At 46.7% G+C, this 20790-nt stretch overlaps 1 protein-coding gene across 2 annotated transcripts in view; it reads right to left on the bottom strand.

Annotated features, from left to right (window-relative positions):
• The window catches only part of fgf13a (fibroblast growth factor 13a), an 82339-nt gene that overhangs the window by 25524 nt on the left and 36025 nt on the right, over positions 1-20790 (bottom strand). For both annotated transcript variants that reach the window (XM_076046587.1, XM_076046586.1), the window contains exon 3: positions 17962-18129. In XM_076046587.1, coding sequence (XP_075902702.1) covers positions 17962-18129 — 168 coding nt within the window. The remainder of the gene's footprint in view (positions 1-17961; positions 18130-20790) is intronic.

The following is a 20790-nucleotide window of genomic DNA, read 5'->3' as shown; positions in this document are numbered from 1 at the left end:
GGAGCAGTGATCGAAAGTGGCGGCTGGGATCGCGCTTCCTTCATGGTGCAGAGGAGACTTTGCTCTCGTGTTACAGCGAAAAATGATGTAAAATGATCCGATAATGCGTCGACTAAACCGGTTATACGGGCCTGTCTACTTTGGCTAGAAAAAAAAATATCGACGTACAACCCACGGAAACAACATGCATTAGGCAAATCGGGGGGATGGGGGGAGGGTGAAGACACATTTCTGCATCCTAGCGAAAGTACAAAGTCTCTAAGATTGACTAGATCACTTCTACGCTGAATATCTACAGCAAGGCATAATATATATATAAATATGTGTACATACATATATATATATATGTATGTACATATATATATGTATATATATATATATGTATATATATGTATATATATATATATGTATATATATATATATATATATATATATATATATATATATATATATATATATATGTATATATATATATATGTATATATATATATATATATATATATATATATATATATATATATATATATATATATATATATATATATATATATATATATATATATATATATATATACATACATAGTATATATGGTCGATTATTAAGTCTAAAGCCGATACATGTGTGATTAAACAGTGAAAGAATAAACAGTGATCGATCAAACTTGGAAATCAGCCTCACTGGCCATCCAATGGCCAGCGTCCACTGGGACTCTCTCTGCTATGCACACCTCTGGACACTAGATGGAGTGAGTGCACAGCGATCAAAAGCTGTGCATTCAGCCTGGAGGGACAAACCACCGAGAATAACCGCCCGTGCCTGGTCAGTTCATAAGTTAAAAACAATAACCCCTTGCAAGCAGAGAGAGCAGTGATTTATGTACAGTTTTGTTAACAGCCAACACGTGTTGAAGTTATTGGACTTATCTTGACCTTGGCCACACACACAGCCGATTAATCTCGGCTAAATCAAAAGCTTGTGAATCACAGATAGCAGTCGCGCTTCACAGATCCAGTTCAACACAGATTACAACAACACAGACACCACAAATCACTCACGTCCCCGCAGCAATAAAATTCCATTTGGTGCTGGAACGATTGAGAGTGAGCCCCGAACCAACCAAAAGGTGCTGACCAATCAGCCGTGCTCAACATGGTGCCATTATATTGATTTTCAGGGACCATGACGCAAGTGACAAAAGGCGTATGAAAGCGGCGCAGTAAAAGTGTTTGTTTTTGCCTTTTACTGCCGCTGATTGATGTCCATGTGTGTCCGGCTGAAATGGAACAGTAGTGGGAGTATGACCTTTAACCCCACGCAGTCAAATAACTGCCACTCGCAAAAGTTGCTTGAAGGTTACACAGAGATTTATGGAGTCTTGGAGAATTGTTTGGAAACCTGAAAAATAAAATACAAATATTTTGTCATGTCAGATTTTTGTTTTCCATCAGTGATTATAAACCATTATTTCAAGTAATTTTATGTTAAACCCTCAGACAACTGTTTAGAGAAAAAAAATGTGTCACAACAATCTCCTGTAAAACTTTGATCATAACATAACATATTAATTAACTAACTACACAGGAACCGCCGTCCAGGACGGTGCAATATTGTTGTTGTTTTTTTCTTTTTAAATCTCACGAAATGTAAACCACAGCAGCATATCAAAAGCCGGGTAAACAGCAGCGATTCCTGCTCTGTGTTGTGCTGTGAGACAGCGGCCTGGAAAAGGTGCGCCCTAATCCTCTTTGCTGATTAAGGATGCAGCGAACATTATCTGCCTGGCTCTCAGTCTGCGGCGAGCGGGGCACACACAGGTAGGTCTCGGCGAGCAGGCGTGGGGCCCGGGTTCCCCTGAGAGCAGACGGTGTGGCCCTTCGGGAGGAGTTTATCGGTGACAGCTGGGAGGACGGGGTGGGTGACGGATGTCAGGCTGGCGCTCAGCTCCAGCCGCACTAATCGAAAACCCCTGAGATGATACCGAGGGGGGCGCCAGTGTGTGCGAGCCTGATAATGCCCAACAGAGGACTTACGAAACACCACACAGCGACGCTCTGGGTGTATTTAGACCATTACAGAAGGGATGCAAATACTTTAAATAGATGAAAAGGCCCTAAAAATAGGAAGGTAGAAGTGAGAAGAAAATAGAAATGTGACGGACGGCCGTTTTATCCTAATTCTGTCGCAATCAGCCGTCATCAAATATCTTTCTTTTGGCAAGATTACAGAGTTATATTGAAAACATTCATTCTGTCTTCGTTGGTACATACACTTGGTTTCCTTTGACTCAAGTGAAGTGCAGGACGGAAACAGAGTCTGTTCCCTTCTTGAAGATGCTTTTGTCTTATTAAATGTGTAACCTGAAACCTTCACGTCTTCCATAATAAAATGGAACTCAGTAAAACAAAGAACATTTGCGCAGACAGGCACGTACACACATACACACTCCTAATCATAAATTGAGCCATTGGTATAATAATTACTAAAGTGAAGCGTCTGCTCTGGGCCTCCCTGCAGCACCTCTATCGCACTGCACTTCACAGCAACACAAAGAGAAGCCGAGATTTTCTGCCCGCTTAACCCTCGCCGCACTCCAGAGTGCATCCAATAAACTCCGGCCGTGTCACTACGACACAGTCCAAAGCAGCAATAACATTTCCCCCTCTTCCTGTTCAGCTAAAAGTTTTATCTGCAACACCTTAGCCAAAGAGAGCCTGCGGAGGCACCGTCCACTCCTTTATTACACCGTTACATGTTTAATGGTGCTGAAAAAAAGCAGTCCCAGAATGCCCCAGTGTCCTGCTGCGGTGCCATCTGCGGCCACTAGGGAGCCTCAGAGGAAAACCGGTTCATGTGCTGCCAAGCCAAGGATGGGTCAACCTTTTATGTTATTGAATATTAGTGGCACGAAAAAGAAAAAAAATCAATTAATTCTCATTCTCATTAATAACCTGAGGCTATCGCCATGAGGGCGTAATCAATTTAAACATATCAGAGAGGAAAGAAAAGGAGGTCAGGGGACAAACGCTGAATAAGAGGAGAGGCTGCGCTGCTGTTGCTGATAACGGAGGGACTGACTGCGGCCTGGATTACCGCATTAAATTTTATTATGAACCGAATTCTATTGACAGCAACAGCATGCTGCGCTGACGCTGACGTTTGGGTGTTCAGTGATGCAAAATATGACCGGGACACAATGGAACGATCGGCTGGAAGCCGCTCTGCTGTTGGCAGCGCTGAGCTGGACGACGGCCGTCTCTCTGCCTCAGTAAATCCACCAACAGCAGCACGCCGGGGCCACCAGTGCCATTTTGATACCACGTGTTACCATGGAGACGGCACATACGTAAGAGGGGCGTGTGTGTAAAAAGATGAAGGGGGAGGGGGAGGTGGAGGAGGAAGAAGAGGGGGATGTGCGCTGAGAATGGAGGGTGGCGGGGGTGGGAGGGGCTGTTGGACGGATGCCGCAGAGCAAGAAACCATCAGTCACTCCAGAGTCCAGCAGAGGGAAGGAGGAGGAGGCGGGGGAGGAGGGCTGGGAGGGGGAGGGGCAAGAATACAGTCACGGCTGGCTGGGCGACTGGTGGCGATGAATGTGTGATCCGTCCAAGCCTGTTGCCGCCTGGACAGCACGTCCAGGACATGAGAAGCAAGCGGCCCGAAACCAGGCGGAACATGAGTCCCATTACTGCTGCCAGCAGGTGAACCAGGATGCACTGGGCCTCCAGGACAAACAGCATGGACGATGAGGGGAGGAAGGGAGGAAAAAAAACAAAACATAAAGTAGCCACGACTTCAACAGGGGGGACGCAACGCTGAGAAAGTCCTCAGCCGTGAGAAGTTGCAAAAGGCGTCCGTTTGCGGCGGGCAATTATATTTTTAATGGCTTCACTCTGTGTCTGACTCGCTAGAGAGCAGTGGGAAGGTTTGTCCCGCTGTTGATCAGACCAAAAAAAAAACAACAACATAAAACATATTTTTTAACAACATAAACACTCGATCAGTGAAAGGATGTGTGAGCTGCCAGCCAGTTTTCTCCTCATTAAACCGCCGAGGTGTCAATTTCTGTCTCGCTTCAAAAACTGGCGAGGAGCAGAGAGAATTTCAGGAATTCTTTTTTTCCCAGTCCAACCTTTTACCTTTTGTGGTAACAAGCGTCTTCAAAGTCTCCATCTACCTATCAGCGCTCTCGACACAAGATATTTTTTTTTTTTTTGCCATCCAAGGGAGAGGGACTCTATTCTATTTTATACATCAATAAAAAGCTAAATGTGGCAACGAGACAGAAGTGAGACATTGTGCGGAGCGGAGCATCTGCCGCATCCTTTGTAGCGCTGCAGCAGAGAACAACAAAAACAGATAATGAGGCACAGTGTTGAATGATTCTCCTTTTATTTACTGTTAATTCCAAATGTGGACTTCGTCATAAAGAGGAAGAAGGTCTGTGATTATCCCACAATGTGGCTTTTAGCTTCATCTTCTTCAACTCAGTGTTTATTCTCTTCCTTCTCTGAACATAATCATTATGTCATTTGTGAGTACAGACACTGTGTCACTGGGATCCGTTCTGAAGGTGGATGTTACTTATGGCTAATTTCAGTTTGAGCTCTTTTTTCAGGGAAGGAAAATATTTTTTCTATTTTGAAGGAGCAGGCTAACTCATGGGGAAAATATGATTAAAAATACATCATGCAGTGAAAAAAAAAACTGATCTAAAAGAGAATTTTCTCTTCCAAGAATGCTGTCAAGAAAAAGGCTTTTAGCATGTAGCTGATAAACAGGAATATCCTCACGTGGTTGCCAAAGATGTCTTATTATATACATATATAAATATATATTTAGATCGAAGTGATAATTCTTTCAAACTGCTTAAATCCTTGGAAAACAACATAATTAACCCTCTGTTTACAGCTTCCAGCTGGCTTTTTACCTTCCTGTTGAAACGGAAGCTTTGCTGAACCTTCCACACGTCTGGGGGGAGAGAAAAAAACCAGCACCGCATAATCCATCTGTATATGAAGCGTGTCATTTGGCCTGGACGCCTGTGGTGTAGTAAGCCTTCACATGCCGTGCTGCTCCCTCCGAACCTGTGTTCCATTTGTAGGTGTGCTTTTGTGAGCGCGCTCCAGTGCAAGCGTGATGTAATGACGCTGAGAAATCTCAATTAAAAGTACCGGTGTGTGAAATGGCCAGAGTTCAGATGGCAGCATGCTCCCCGAATGACTAATGCCGTGGCATCGATGTGCTCTCATTACCCTCAAGCACGCACACAGGCAGGCACACACACACACACACACACACACACACACACACACACACACACACACACCACAGAAGGTCCACCATTCTCTCATCGCACCGACTGACCCTCGTGTCTCCTCAGACCTGAGGAGGACTCATGATGACGACAATGTTCCTGTAGAGTTGTCGGTCAAGACCCTGAACTTCAAATTCTTTGATTAGAAACAGAGTTGCCCTGTGTTGTTTTGTTTTTTAGTAGCTGAAAAAGTACCCAGTCTATTTAAGACTCGGGATAAATCATGAAGCATCAACAAGATGGTGTTGGCAGGGTATTGAATCTGGCTACTCATTGGATATGTTATATCTCATCTCTCTCATCTAGGGGTTTCTATCACCATGTATACTGCAATCAGGGTCACAGGGTTGGTGGAGCCTATTCCAGGTGTCTCAACCCTCAACACGGGTTGGAATCAAACCCACAACCTTCTATAAAATCAGCTCGTCTGAGCCTACACAATGCTACTTGAGTTAAAGCTCACGCAGCAGGACGTCCACAGTCTGATGCATGGACACACATTAGGCAGACGACCTACTAGGAAAAGCTGCAGTAACAGAAAGTGTCAGAACAGCATCCAACGTCCCTCGCGGCCGGTTTTCCCGGCAGGAGGCGGCTGGACGAGGGAGGCGACTGCGAGAGGTGGACGGCAGCTTAGCTTGGCAGCTTCCACGTCAGCGAGGAGGCCACAGAGAGGCCAGGTTTCAGGAGTTGAAAGACGGTAAAAATAACAACAAGCGTCTCTATTCTCCGCCACCCATCCATCCATCCTGGCTTTGACTGAGTGTCGCCGTGCAGAGGGACATCTGGCATCAAAGAGATATCAAGGAGGAGCCAAATAAAGACGCTCGCAAAATCTTCTGTAAGTTCAGCTCCACGCTAATTATACCCCCTCTTCTCATAAATAAGCAAAGAAAAAAAAGAAAAGGGTCTGAGTCTCAGAGTACAGTGGAGTGAAGTGATATTGATGTCCGAAATATTCCTTTCGTTATGACACATGAAGGAAGGGAATGGAACGACATTAGAGGGCCTTGTCTCAGACACCAGCTGGCTGTAAGTGCCGACTCAGTGAAGAAGACACAAAGGGAAGCTCTGAGATCCGCCTGAGGAGAACAAGGTTACGCTTTGGTCTTTTTTTTTCTTTTTTTTTTTTTGAGTTGCTAACTTGGGACGCAGCAAAGTCTTGGGAGATGTGAGTTTCAACAAAGAGAAAAAGAGAACAGCTATTTTTTTTCTTGAGACAAAAATAAAGGCATAAACAGTCTTTCTGGTCCACTGGTCTTTAATTCCAAAGCTGAGAAATTAGGGGGATCAAAGGTCACGGTATTAATTAAATAAGGAGAAATCAATGTTTTAAACTTTACTTTAAAATAAACAATTAACAGCTGAGATTCAGAGGTGTTACAAAAAAAATGTGTCTTCCACGGTTGGAGCTGCAGGACTTCGAAGCAGAAAGATGTTAAAGTGTTAGCCTCCACCGCGTGTGTCTGTTTTCAGTCGCGGTGGCTGTTAAATTAGTTGTGTGGCTTGCGTGAACAGGCGCTAACAGCTCACCCGGAGCAACACTGAGCGCTTTTTCACACTGCGGCCCTGATAATTGACCCGAAACTGGCTCGCACCCGTTCTCTCCGAGGAGCGCGTACGCGAGTGGCGAACGTCGCAGTGCGCCCCCCGCCAATGAATCTGGCTCTGCCCCCAAACCGCCCTAATCTGGCGCTCCGGTGCTGTCCACGGAGTGGCTCCTTCACATTCACAGTCAGGCTTTGAAGTTCACGCAACAAGGTCATACGTGAAGCGCAGGCACTGTTGACAGCGACGCTGAAACGAGGGTCTGTTGTTGTTGTTTATTTTTATAATGCAGTGACGCACACTCTGGATTTCCCCCTGCTGCGGCGGCATTATCGCTGATGAACGGTCCTTATGTGGGCTGCACATCCCTGGCATGAAGTTAAAATGATCATTTTTGGTTGTTTTTTTTTTTTTTCTATCGTCACTTTATCTTGCGAGATTATCGGATCGTGTGTAAACATGCCAGCCCCGATTGCACGCTTTCAGACCGGTGCTGGATTATTCCCGCACACTTAAAAGCCAGACGTACGAGGTGGAACAGATTGACTAAGCTGGAAATGACATGACTCAACTTGTGAGAGTGGGTGGGTAAAATAGGTCATGTTCCCGGCCTGCCACGGTGCGTCCCGCTTCTCTTTTTTTTTTTTTCTCCATTTCCATCCAGCCCGCTCGTTAGCCACGCCGCCACGCGGTGAAATCGATGGGAACGGGGAACGACGGAGGTTTGGAACGCGGACAGTTAGTTGTCAGGTCGCTCACAGGTGGGAGGAAACCCCCGGAGCGCTGCGCAGAAGTAGGACAAACCGCGACGGTAGAGCTGCTGGCGGCTCTCTGAGGCCTGTCACAGGCCCGCAGGGGGTCCGGAGCTCTCGGAAAACTGTGGTTATCACCGCAGGTCGGAACAATCCAACATCGACATTTAATTATGGCAGCAGTAAAACAATTAGCCAAGGTTAGCAGCATCCACAAACAGAATGATTTCCTGCCCAATACCCTCAAATGTGAATTCAGATTGCGCTCAAAACAGTTATTTATTCCACTCTGTGATTCGGGCTGCCAGCAGTTAAATGGGAATGAACCGTGCGCAATATTCATGCCTTTTCCAATCCTGCTGTCTTTATGCGCCCATCAAAAGAGAATCCCAAAAAGCCAGAGCCAGTGCGTGTGTGTGTGCGTGTGCGCACGAGTGTGTGTTCTGGCAAAGACGATGGATCTGAGGCAATTTCAGTTCACTGTGTACCTTTTTAGAAATAAATTCTGTCCTGGATTCACCTGAATGTCGGTTAAACTAGAGATTGCAGTGTGTGTGTGTGTGTGTGTGTGTGTGTGTGTGTGTGTGTGTGTGTGTGTGTGTGTGTGTGTGTGTGTTTCTCCCTGCACTAAATTTGAGGACCATTGGATTAAGAGAATTTTGCTTGATGAGAAAAAAAAAATCCATTGTTTTTTTTGTTTGTTTTCTGTTCTCTTTTAAAGGGATATGTGAAGGACATTGAGTTGTCACACAGTTCAGAGTTGCAGATATTACAAGTCCTATCAAATAGAGACAGATATTGACATGTGTCTGCAGATTACAAACTCCGTGTAGCATGAGTTAGATTTCAGTATCGTGAAATAAAAAATAAATAGTACTAAATCAAATTTATTACATTTTTATTAATTTATTTATTTATTTTAAAAAATAGTTTTGGATTTCTTGTTTGTCCGTGGTTAAACTGCTACATTAAAGGAACTATTTGATTTGCATTTAATTCTGATGCCGTGCTTGCTATTATATACTTCACAAGTTATTTGGTTAAATTTAATCCAGCTCAAAAGGGCCTCACAATTTCTTTCCAATTTCAACATAATTCACTGAATATCAAGATCTAGATGGCCACTGATATCTAAGGAGAAACTTTTTAGTGGAAGTGAAGATTAATTCCCCAGTGCAGATTACTCTGAGGTCAAGTGTGTTCTTTTAATGACTGATGGGGGAATAACAGCTCAGTGTCGCCGCTGCACTCCGGGCTGCCACACACACGACCCGGCGGGGCACAGTAAGTCAAGGGTCACGCTTTAACTTGATTGAATGATCGCACTGAGCCGCCTGCTACCGAGTGAGGGATCAGCGCAAATGACTGGGGCTCATATCATATTGCCGGGGTTAAGTTCAGTAAGAAGCACAGCTGCTGCGGCATTTTTGAAAGGCTCTGTCGGGCTCACAAAAGCAGCGGCGCGTGCACGCACGCGCATGCACGCGCACGCACGCGCATGCACGCGCACGCTCAAATTTCACAAGCGCGAAACTGGGGTCAATTATTATTTCTCGATCGGATTCGATGGCGCGATGGTGAGGCAAAAACCGGCTCCTGGGCCGCAGCCTTCCAACACCCACCGCAATCCAGGGCCAACGTGTGTTTGCCGTTAAGATTGGGAATGACTTTGCCGGCGCATGAGCAGTTGAGGGGCAGGGCGGCTGCGTGACACCGGCCTACGTGATGGTTTTAACGTGTGATCATCTGTGCAGCTGACGGGTCGCGTCCCCATCTGACTGATTGCTATCTATTACATCACAGCGAACAGGGACGTACCGCAGCACTGCACGCGCCAGCCGAGCGGGGCCGAGAGAGCCCGTCAGCGTTTTCACCTTTCCCGCTACGACACCTGCTGCCGCCCGCACCTCATTTCTTGAAAGGCGATTTATTAGCCTCTATTCTCCTGCGCTCAGGGTCACGGCAGCCAATCCCAGCTCTCTTGGGGCGGAGGCGGGGTTACACCGTGGACAAGAGGCCAGTTCACTGCAGGGCCAACACACACACACACACACACACACACACACACACACACACACACACACACACACACACACACACTGTGCAGCCTAATGTCCATGTCTAAGGACTCCAGGAGTAACTGAAGAAAGCTCGAGGCCCCTGGTGGGAATGGAACCCACGACCTTCTTGCTGCTGCTCTACAGTGATAAAACACCACGGCAACCCCCGCTGTCTCACATATTAATCCTTATATTCTCGGTGCATGCATATGTGCATGTGTGAGAGAGAGAGAGACAGTCTGTTGGCACGACCTGATGAGACGTGCAAAGTCCAATTATCTCCCCAGTCGGGGGATTAGCGAGCTAACACAACTGGCTGCCATAAGGCCACAGGTCTCAAAGAACATATGCACACACGCACATGCACGCACATGTACGCGTGGTGCACGTCGGGCTCAGGGCCCAGCTTGGCTTTAATAAGACACAGCGACTGGCTGGTTCTGCAGGAAAAGCAAGATGACATTTTGCTGCCTGGCTGGACAACGAGCGGCTAGCGGTGCGGTAGTGGAGTAGTGCGCATGTGAGTGTTCAACCTACCGTGCAGAAGCTTCGCACAGCCAGACACACACAACACACACTCACTCGTGCAGCACCCCCCTCTGATGTTTGCTCGGTCCAATGCACAGTCCGGCCTTTCCTGCTTCCGCTGCTCGTACGCGAGTAGCGAAAAATTAGATTTGGGTCAAAGATAATGACTTGGGGGCCTCGTGTCCTCGGCACGCTGATGCACGACCCCCTACTGGCTGAAGGAGTGTGTTTACACTGGAGGTGAAGGGCGCGTCGGGCCAATTGAGTTACTCTCAACCAGCGGTGGTTCGACAAGCGCCTGCGGACGAAGCAGCCAGCCAGCACAGGGAGGAGGGGGAGGGAGTGAGAGGGGAGCTCCTTGACAGTTGAAGAATTATCATTTCATTAACAGTATGCAGTATTTATATTCATACCATATATTGTTCTGGCACAGGCCTCCTCTGTGACCTTGAGTGATCGCTCTGATGTCAGAGAGATGATAAAATGTTGAAAGGAGCTTTGTGCTCAAGTGCTTTCAATGAAAAAAAAAAAAGAAAATCCAGCGCTGTGCCTTGAAATCTGCCACGCGCTTCTTTCTGAATCTGACAAAGAAGAAGTCAGAGTTTGTGATGTGATTGGAACAGCCATGTAAAAATATCCATTTATCCATCGTCTCAACCGCCTCTCCTGCACTCAGGGTCGCAGGTTTGCACGCAGCCTGTCCCACCTGTCATGGGCCGAAGGCAGGGTGACACCCTGGACAAGTCGGCAGTTTTATTGCATGGCCACATTCAAAGACAAACAACCATTTGCACTTGCACTCACTCCTCCAGTTGATTTAGATTGCCAATTCACCTCCCAGGCATATTTTTTAGAATGTGGGAGGAATGTAAAAATATCAGAATGTCAAAATGATCACACTAAAATATTTGCTGTGTATTTTTAGGGACAGGGAAAATTGGCGGGAGAAAGTGGTTGCAGAAGGCTGCAGTGCAGAAAGCCAGGGTCGTTTTTGCAAAAAGGCCTCAAAGGATCCAGAGACTTGACTTGGTAGAGAATCCAAAAAACACTTGGATTAGGGAACAGTAAGTATCACTTTCTGGGATTTAACATTGTCAGCGATACTGTTCCTGAGGAAAAGTTCTCCAAAGTAATCTGAGCAGTTTTTACGCCGTCATCACAGTGCAGCGTTTGAGCAGCAAGGCGGTGGACGGCCACGACTTCTGCTGTCCTTAATCTGGGTTTCATTAAACTCCCTGGAAGAGCTGAGTCCTTTTTTGGTGTCTGGCAGGCAGCACGATGGGAGAAATTGGGTGTCTGTATGAACTGCGGCCAACAGCAGCGCCGGGCCGACAAGCTTGGCACGTCGCTGGCCGCCTCCTGAGAAGAAACATGCAAGGTCTTTACGTAACCGCCAAACCCCCCCGACTCGACCTCCCTGGTTGTCTGCGGCTGTCAGAGTCAAACCGGCCTGTTGTTTTCTCTCCATCTTCAGCAGATGTGGTCCAGCGATGGTGCGTCATAAACAGGCTGGACCCTCAAAAAAGTCCAGTCTTGTGGAAGTGAGGAGCAGTGTGTCACTTCACAGAGGAAGACCTGAAGGTGCTGACAGTCTAGGGGCCTAATAGGTGGAATAAAGAGGTTCCGTGTAGACAACCTAGCGACAAAAGTACCTTCTACTCGGAACATGTGTACTGTCCAGAGCCAGTTGGCACCACAGCCAGACTGAGCAGCTGTAAACAGTTGCACTTCAAGATGTCATTGGACGTGATTTAGTGCTTTAAAAATAAGCACTTGAAGTTGATTGAGTTGTGAAATATGCTGCACAGTAGAAACTAGCAGTTGTCTTTCTATGTCTTCAGGTTACAGCCAGCTGACGGGGTGCAAACTTAGTATCAACATGCCTCGCGTCAACTAGTATAACAAATACTGGGGGTCAGTTTGCTCTTTGACTTTATTCTGTCTGGCCGCTGCTGAGTCTTCGACACAGACAGCAATAGAAGAGAGAGTTCTAATTCAACAGACAATGGTGGAATGTAATAACTCTCACAACTTCTCCTTCGACTGATCATGCATCACGTTAGTGTTCTGCTAAAAATCTAAATACAATTTGATGTATTTTAGGTGGGTTTCAAAAAGAGCAAATGCAGGTGAGTGTTGCAGAACAGATGGACTTTCACTCCAGGGGCCGATTTTGTGTTCTGCTTCGATTCTACTCCGTCATAGCGTCAGTCGAGAAAAGCGGTCGAAGCTCTTTTTTTTTTTTTCCCCTCCATCTGCGAAAGGCTGGACGGCGGCGCTGAGAGGAGGCAAGCGTAGAGGCCGGATGAGGAGAAGAGAATTTACAGATCAGAGCCTCCCTTATAAAAAGAGACAAATGACGGACTTTGATCTCCGGCAGAAAAACATGTGACTAATTATTTATAAAACCACACTTTCAAGGCATGACGCTGCCTGCTTTGCCGACCGTCTAGACTCCACGTCGGTGATTCTCCCTGCTGGCATTTCGGGGTAATGCACTTTGGCACAGATTCAGCATCAAAGTCTTCTGCAGCTGTTACTTTCTGTCCAGCCGCTTCTGTCTTTTAGCTCTGGTTGTCCACAGGGTTGTCAGCCACCTCTTCAAACGCACCTCTTGACCCCTCTTGAGCAGATAAAGATCATCCTCTATTTGTCACTGGTGTCTGCTATGAAAGGGTACAACTCTGCCCAAAGATGAGAGACTTTCCGCGACACCAGTTTCTGCACAACAGCATCCAACCAACCGCGATCAGAGATTCACTGTCATTCTCACAATCTGAGCTTCGGGGGAAGTCAACAGTGAGTTGCGAGCTGAAATCAAACCACCTTTGCAATACTGGAGGCCTGCAGGTGCATTTCAAAGACGATGACGCTCCAAGGAGGAACATCCAGGAAGCGGGACCCATTCCACGTGGTCTTCCTGGGTCGGCGTCCCCGTGGTGTACCGCTGCATTTTCGAGAGAGGTAAAAGCTGTGCTGCGGTTGTGACGAAGCTTCGACGCAGAGTGAACAAGCCCTGGGAAACATGTTTGCCACAGCAAACAAGCTGTTTTCTCCTCCGTCAGCGTCTTTCAATAATTGAATTGAAGAACGGACGAGCGTTGATCATCAAGGACGGACTCATGAACGAGAGCCCCTGACGCGACACCGGCAGCCCTCCCTCACCTCCCCGCCCTCCCGGCATCAAATAACATTCCCATAAACATAATTTATTCATGCGCTCTATTTACGTATTGACTCAGTCGCACTGTCAACGCGGAGCGACGGCGGCGCAGGAGAAAGAGAAAATTAAACAAGCCGTTACTGGGGCGCGGGTGCATCCCGAGGCCGCGTGTTTGTCTCCTCTCGACTCATCGGCGAGTCGTCGTAATGGGAAACTCTGTCATGGAGAGCGACGTCGGCTTCTCCAGAAGAAGAAAAAAAAAAAAACGTATTTGGGACGTGGCGAGTCGCCGGTGAATCACGGCCGCCGGACGCTGCAGTTTCTTTTCCTTTTTTTAAAGCGGGTGTGGGAAATGGATGGGGCCGCTGCCCGTCCCTCTCGCACCTCTGCTTGCGTTGTCCTGGCTGAGTGGGCAGCGGATGAGTTATTTTGCCGCGACGGCTGGAATGGATTAGATCGCTCAGCAACACAGGTGCCGGGAATCATTCTGTCCTTAAGTGACGTGTCGCATTGCCGTCTTTATGACTTTGCTTGCAAATGACTCATGTTGGTGTTGTGATGAGTGCGCATGTAAAAAAAAAAAAAAAAAGAGAGAAAAAAAAGAGAGAAAAATTGCAAAATGAAAACTTGCAAAATTTAATAGCAGCTGACGCTTCCTGACATTGCAATTGTCAGCAACGTTCCTAAGCTGTTTGATATTTAGAGTTGTTGTTATTTCAACCGCAGCAACTTCTTATGTCAGTCAACTTGAATGCAAACAATCTAAGCGGAGGGGAACTAATTGAACCAGAATATTTCAGGGTTAAATTTGGTGGCAAACATGCGCTGCCTGGTTCAAAAGACGTTTTATTTTAAATACATTTGAGAAATGAGTGTTTACATGCCTGCGCGGAGACCCATCTGTCTGTGTGTACTAAGCGCGGCTCGCAACTATAAATACGCCGTCTTGCCACCGTCTAAATAATGAATGGGATATTGACACAGATCGGCAGCCGCAGGCAGCGTCTTTTCCTCCCGCCGCCTGGCGAGGAGCAGGAGCGGAGCGAGGCGGCGAAGCAGGAGCAGGAGACTCAACGGGAGGAGAGACGAGTAGCCGAGAGGAGGCGACGCTGATCGAACCAACAGTCAGACTGGCAACAGGAAACACACACAGTGAACCCACTGACGTCACCAGCTCACACGTGAAGCTCTCGCAGGGCAACAAGACTCATATGGGGGATCTTTTGAAAGTAAAAAATTAAATCCTCTGTACCATCTGCAGAGTACTTGTGGCCATTTTTTTTTTTGGCATTGTGATGAGCATCAATTGGCATCTAATGTGGGCTATCAAAAATAAGATAAAGTTTAATGTAAGATCAATTGTTTGATAATAAAATGTTGAATGCTGCTGTTAGCAGAACTACTAATTTGGCGTATTTTTTTCAATGTTGTACAAATGTACAGATTGTACAAATGTAAATGTCTGTAGAAATGTATCATGGCAACAAAGATGAATTCTAGAATTCTGTAGACTGCACTGACTGCATTACCTGTAATTGAGAGATGATGCACACAGCTTTTCTGTTTCTCTATTTATTCAATGACTACTCATTGTAGTTCACTGGAAGTTTATTCCTTATAATTAATTGCCTTATAATCAAATTCCTGTATTTTATAAATGCAAAAAAAGCATGGTATTTTCTCAGCGTTTCCAATTTGCACAACGTTTTTCAAGCTATGTAATAATTTTAACCTTTGCACTTTGTGTGTCTTGACCTGAGGCTGTTGTGCGTCCATCATCTGTTCATTTTGTTGAAGCTAAAACCTGTAGCACAAAACATGTGGCTCACACAAAGGACTGCTTCACATGCACGTGTCGGGGCAGCCCACCTACTGACTGCACTTCCTGTAGCGACCTGATGTGGCTGGAGCTCAGACTGTGCGCTGCTGATGCGTTACCCATGAAATCAGTACGTGCGTCAGCCATCCGAGCGTGGCCATCGTATGGGCAGACATCAGAGGAGGCAGCGATACCGCAGACGACTCTGTGCGCTATACTGTTCTTCGCTAATATGTGACAATTTTCAAATCAATTCAACCAATTTACAAATACCAATAAAAACCTTTTAATAGGGCTACCTTTGTACATGCAAGCTGCCGTTAGCCTTTAAACCAGACAATGAACCTGTTACACACACAAAACAGTGCATCTCATTGTTAATTTCCCTGAGGGAGTCATCCCAAAGGGATCAATAAAGTCTCTATCTATCTATCTATCTATCTATCATTTGCAGTAGCGACAAAAACAGGTTTTTGTCATGCAAAAATGCAAAAACCTCACTTAAATCCTACAAATGCATTTTTGCAGGATTAAATACTTCAGACTCACTGATTTCTCAGCAAAAAACAATCATGCTAAACATATATTAGCTGCAGTGTGAAATGTTTTCTATTCAACAGCCACTTGATGACTTAGACTCAAAAATGTTCTAATGTCTTCATTTTCCCTGCAACTTGGTCTCTGCTCGCTCAGCTTCTGCACCGTCTGAACCTCTGGTGAAATCAGCCTTGACGCTAAAACCCTGTGACTTGGTGAGTAAGTATTCTGGCAGCTCATGTGCCGCGCACACACTCGGGCTGCAATAATATCAGCGTCTGCACAACACGATTCGGCGCTGTCACCGTCCACATCGTGCATCAACGGTAATGACGTCCTTATGAGCGGCTTACATAACAGCCGTAGCCTCCACTCCTTCCTTTGTAAATTGAGTCACGTCCGAGCAGAGCTGCAGCCAAACTGAATAATGCATCTGTACTTTCCTAGCAAGACCTCTGGTAGTGTTCTTCTGATTACACCCCACCTCTCTCCCCTCTACCACCCCTCAGGCTGGAGGTGTCTGTGTGTGAAATCTTTCCGTCCGACAGGTGAAGCGATACCCAAGCGCAGTAATTCACATAATGTTGCTCTTCATGATCCAAACAGCAGGAGGCAGAGCAACACATTGCAGAAAGCAAGATTGAAATCATTAATATCTTACCTATTGGGCAGTCTGGGGGAAAAAAAGGAAGGCAATTTCTACAATCTTAGCACTCTATTGCGGGACAGATGATAAACGAGGCAGTCAAAGAGTCGAGCGCCGCCGCTGCGCAGGGTGCACGGCAGCATGCTCGCAGCGCGGAGGCATTTTCATTTATTTGTTCATTCATTCGTTCTGACGCCACTGCGTCTCCGAGCGTTCGGCAGAGTGCACGGCGGCCATGCGGCTGCATGCACTGGGGGGGGGGGGGGGGGGGTGCAAGATGCTGGGGAAGGGAGGCAAGGGAGGCGGGGCTGCAACCACCAAGACCAGGCAGGGAGCCGCTGGCAGAAGCATTTGGATTGCGTGGGGGGAGGGGTAGGGGGGCGGCAGTGGACTAGTATTGTTCTGCTACATCTCCCAGAGTTCTCCAAGGGGGGGCGGGGGGGGGTGCTAGTGTCACCTTATATGTCCTCTGAGGGTCGGGTGGAAGTGGAACAGGAAAGTGCCACATCACTGGAGTCACTGGGGCAGCACTGCCTGCATCTCTCTACCATAACCTCTCTCTCACACACATACAGACACACACTCTCACTCTTTTCTTTTTTTTGCACTTTGTTTTGGTATGTGCACGAGCCCCGGGCTGCTGGTGACCGAGTTAATGGTTCTGGGATGGGAGGGGGTGGCTGGGTGGTCCGGAGCTACAGATGATGCTGTGCTCCTCGGCCCAACATAAGGGGGTGTGCAGGCAGACACACACACACACACACACACACACACACACACACACTAAACTATACACAGTGTTATTGGGATTATTCCATAAATGTAATCCAACTACTGATTACTGATTACTCCTTTAAAAGTAATCTAATTACTTCTTTACCTACTTTGTTTCATAAGTAATCAATTACTAATTACTTTAGTTAAAAAAAGATAAAGCAAGAGTTGAGAACATCTTGTTTCCTGCACATAACGTACAACGAACCACAATATTCTTAAATGCTTGCCGTGCTTGTTTTGGTGCGTCGTCGCATAGCAATGACGTCGCATGCACGGCTGCATCATCAATCTGCAACGTCATTGTTTCGGTTGTTTTTCTAAATGTCAGACATTTTGTGGATAGTAAGACATTTTTAGCTTGCAAAATATTTCAGAAAAGTAATAGAATCGTTACTTGATAAAGTAATTATGATATAAGTACCAGTTTTGCCAGAGTAATCCCGTTACATTACTCTGTTACTAAAAAAGTAGTTTAACGACAGTAGTGGATTACTTAGTGATAGATTACTCACCAACACTGGCTATACAGAGGTGAAGAGAGGTCTGGGACAGATGACCTGCTGTGGTTACTAAAAGAAAACCTACGTTGGGATCGCTGGCATTTTCATGCTTAAAAAGGGGAGCAGATGCAGAAAAAAGGGAGAGACATGAAAGAGAACTTTTCTTTTGGGTGGGGTGGGCCGGGCGGGGGGGACTATCGGTTCAGACGGAATATGAGAACGGCGGGAGAAGCTGGGGGAGGGGGAGGGGTTGCGAAGAGCATCAGCAAATGAAAAAAAAAACTAAATGACAAAAAAAGAGGGGTTGCAGACAAACCTTCGGGCTCTGAGCTCTCTTTGTGGACGGCTTGCTTCAGGGGGCAGCAGAAGATTTCGTGACACTTAGCACGAAAGGGGGACCCTTTACTCCTTATATCCGCGGAGTGGATGGAGTCCTGCCGTAACATAATGTACTCCTGGGTACCTGGGGCAGCGTCATCCTGGACTGCGGTGGTGCCACAACAGAATGAAGTGGAAGTTAGAGAGCTCGGCACAGTAACGCACGTGAAATCAAAGTAAAACAACAACAACAACAACAACAACAACAACAACAACAGCGGCAGGAAAAGGGCAGAAACACAAGCAAATCAAAACAAGACGAGAGAAATTAAAGGGCGGTACAACATCAACACTGGCAACATCAATGGCGTTAAGTCACTGTGGTCGTGTAAGGAGAGAGAAGGGAGGGGGGAGGAGGGGCGGGGGAGGACGTGGAGCTGACCAAATAAGTCAGATTAACAGCAAGGGGCGCTCTTGGAACTTTATCCCGGTGGCTGAAAAGGAAGAAATATTAAAGGTACAGCACAAAAAATAGAATTTAGAGACGACTTAGGAGAACTGTAGTGTGTAATACTGCAAATCTTTTGACTGATAACATACCAAGTCAGTACAGTGGCAGTATTGCTGACACTGACACCAATAACCACAGGAAAGAAAACACTGTGATGTCAGAGAAAACAGGGTTTATTTCAGATATTTTAAAAAATAATTCCAGATTCCAGGAGTGAAAAGAAAGATTCTCTCTGAATGACGCGTCCGTCCGCTGATTGATGTGTGAGAAAAAGATCAAAGCCGGAGGAGTGGGAGGAGCCAAGTGTGCGACGCAATGTAGCGGTCAGGCGTTAGCGACGCGGCTCTATCGCAGCTTTTCATTCCGCTGTCTTCGCGGCATTGTTCCGCCCCGTTTCACTGCGTTTACGGGAGAGACAAAAGCACTTGTGCGGTGCGACGCAGCGAGCGAATGAATTGGAAGCGTAGCCTTCTTCTTCTTCTTCTTCTGGGCAGCGTCCCGCTTCGGCTTTCATCGCTGACCCATTTCCCCCCCAAAAACCCTCCCCGCCTTTCCCCGCTGATGGATTAGCTGCATGAGAACCAGCGGCCCAAATAAATTGTGTCTCCTTCTTTTTCCTTTTTTTTTTTTCTTCCTCCAAATGGATTTTTTAGCTCCGTGTCCCTCACTGTCACGTTTATTATTTAATGAAAACGGCCACGCGGGGGGCCATCCATCAGTCGTGATCCCTCGCCAAATCCGCGACATGTGTGACTAATATAATGATTTTCCAATTTAGGCCCTCTCACCCCCCCAAAAAAAAAATAATAATAGCACTATAAAGAGTGTTGCAAAAGTTACACTTGTGACGCATGACCCGTTTCCACGCTGTGGAGTTGCTTTTTTGGGTTTGCTCGTTTCTGATCACGTGACACCTCGCACCGTGCCAGTAATATCACGGCGTGTAACCCTCTGCCGTGTTTACCCACAAAGGCCCGAGATGAATGGGTGAGAGAGCGGCCTCAGTTCCCTCCGCCTGGAAGAATCCAGCAAACTGCTAAATATAAAGTCGAGCTGAATGCAGACGCACTCCTACACTCCCGTTGTCTCTTCTATTTTTTGCAGCTACAAGTGTCGAGTGCACTTGGAGCTCTTGTTTGTGTGAGAAAAATGCAAAGCTGATCTTCACATCGCAAAGTTCGCAAAATTTAACCTCCGCCTCTGAGTCCAACTATTGATGCTGAGTGCCAAGCATGGAGGCAAAGTCTTTGGTATGGGATTGAACCCACAACCTGCCAGTCACTCATCCACCAGGCCAATGAGCTGTATGCAACATTTCTAACAATTTTAATAACAAAGACAGAATGTGATGCTGTAAATAAGCCTCACGCCTAGACAGAGAGAGATGTTGCCAAGCTTTAGGGGCGGGGTCTGGCCACAGCCAATCATCTGGCTCCATCTCCTCTCCCCTCACACCAACCAACATCAAGTCCTCTGCAGCCACATCTTCTAATCTCCTCTTTGACTGGTTCCAACCTCATTCAGCATCCACACATTCCACTGTCTCTCCTCTGCGCCCGCTAATCTCGCTTCTCTGTGGCGCGTCATCACACCTGATACTTTTCTCTACCCCTTTCGAGCTGCTCGCGCGGCCAACAACGTGAGCAGCAGCAACCAGCTAGACGAGGCGTGACAGTGTTTTGACTGAAAAAGATGAAATCATCAAAGATAAAAAAACAAGCTCAAACGAGCCCGGGGAGTCTGAGTTTGCTCTGAGTTTACACAGCCTCAGATAAATGGACTTGTCATCGCTAATGATGTCAAGTCAGCCGTGAAATTTGATTGACAGAACTCTCGTTGCGTGCGCTGTGGTGATTGATTTACAGGATCGGACTAATCAAATTGGGCATGACTGACTTTTTTTTTTGTTGCTGTTTTTGTTTTAATCAGTGCACTGATGCGTGAAACCTTCTTCCTACTTCCTGCTGGAGACAATGAATGCGCACGGAAATATTTACGTGATCACTTGAAGACGTGAGTCGGATTCAACCCTGTTAAATACTGAACTTGCTTTTTTTGGAGCGCTGGCCAAACTTTCTGAGCTGTGCGAGGCAAAATTCACCCTGCTGGTCAAACCCGAAACTGGGCTACGAGGACGGCGAGAAGAGCCAAAAAAGACTCACACGCAGGCTGTCGCGAGCCTCCAGTTGGCTCCCTAGAGTGCTCAGTCCACACACACACACACACACACACACACACACACACACACACACACACACACACACACACACACACACACACACACACACACACACACACACACACACACACACAGAG

This window comes from Nelusetta ayraudi, unplaced genomic scaffold, assembly GCF_046127955.1.
Source record: "Nelusetta ayraudi isolate G7.1 ecotype Tasmania unplaced genomic scaffold, CSIRO-AGI_Nayr_v1 ptg000090l, whole genome shotgun sequence".
In the NCBI taxonomy this organism is placed as follows: Eukaryota; Metazoa; Chordata; class Actinopteri; order Tetraodontiformes; family Monacanthidae; genus Nelusetta; species Nelusetta ayraudi.
This window is presented reverse-complemented; position numbering and strand designations above follow the sequence as displayed.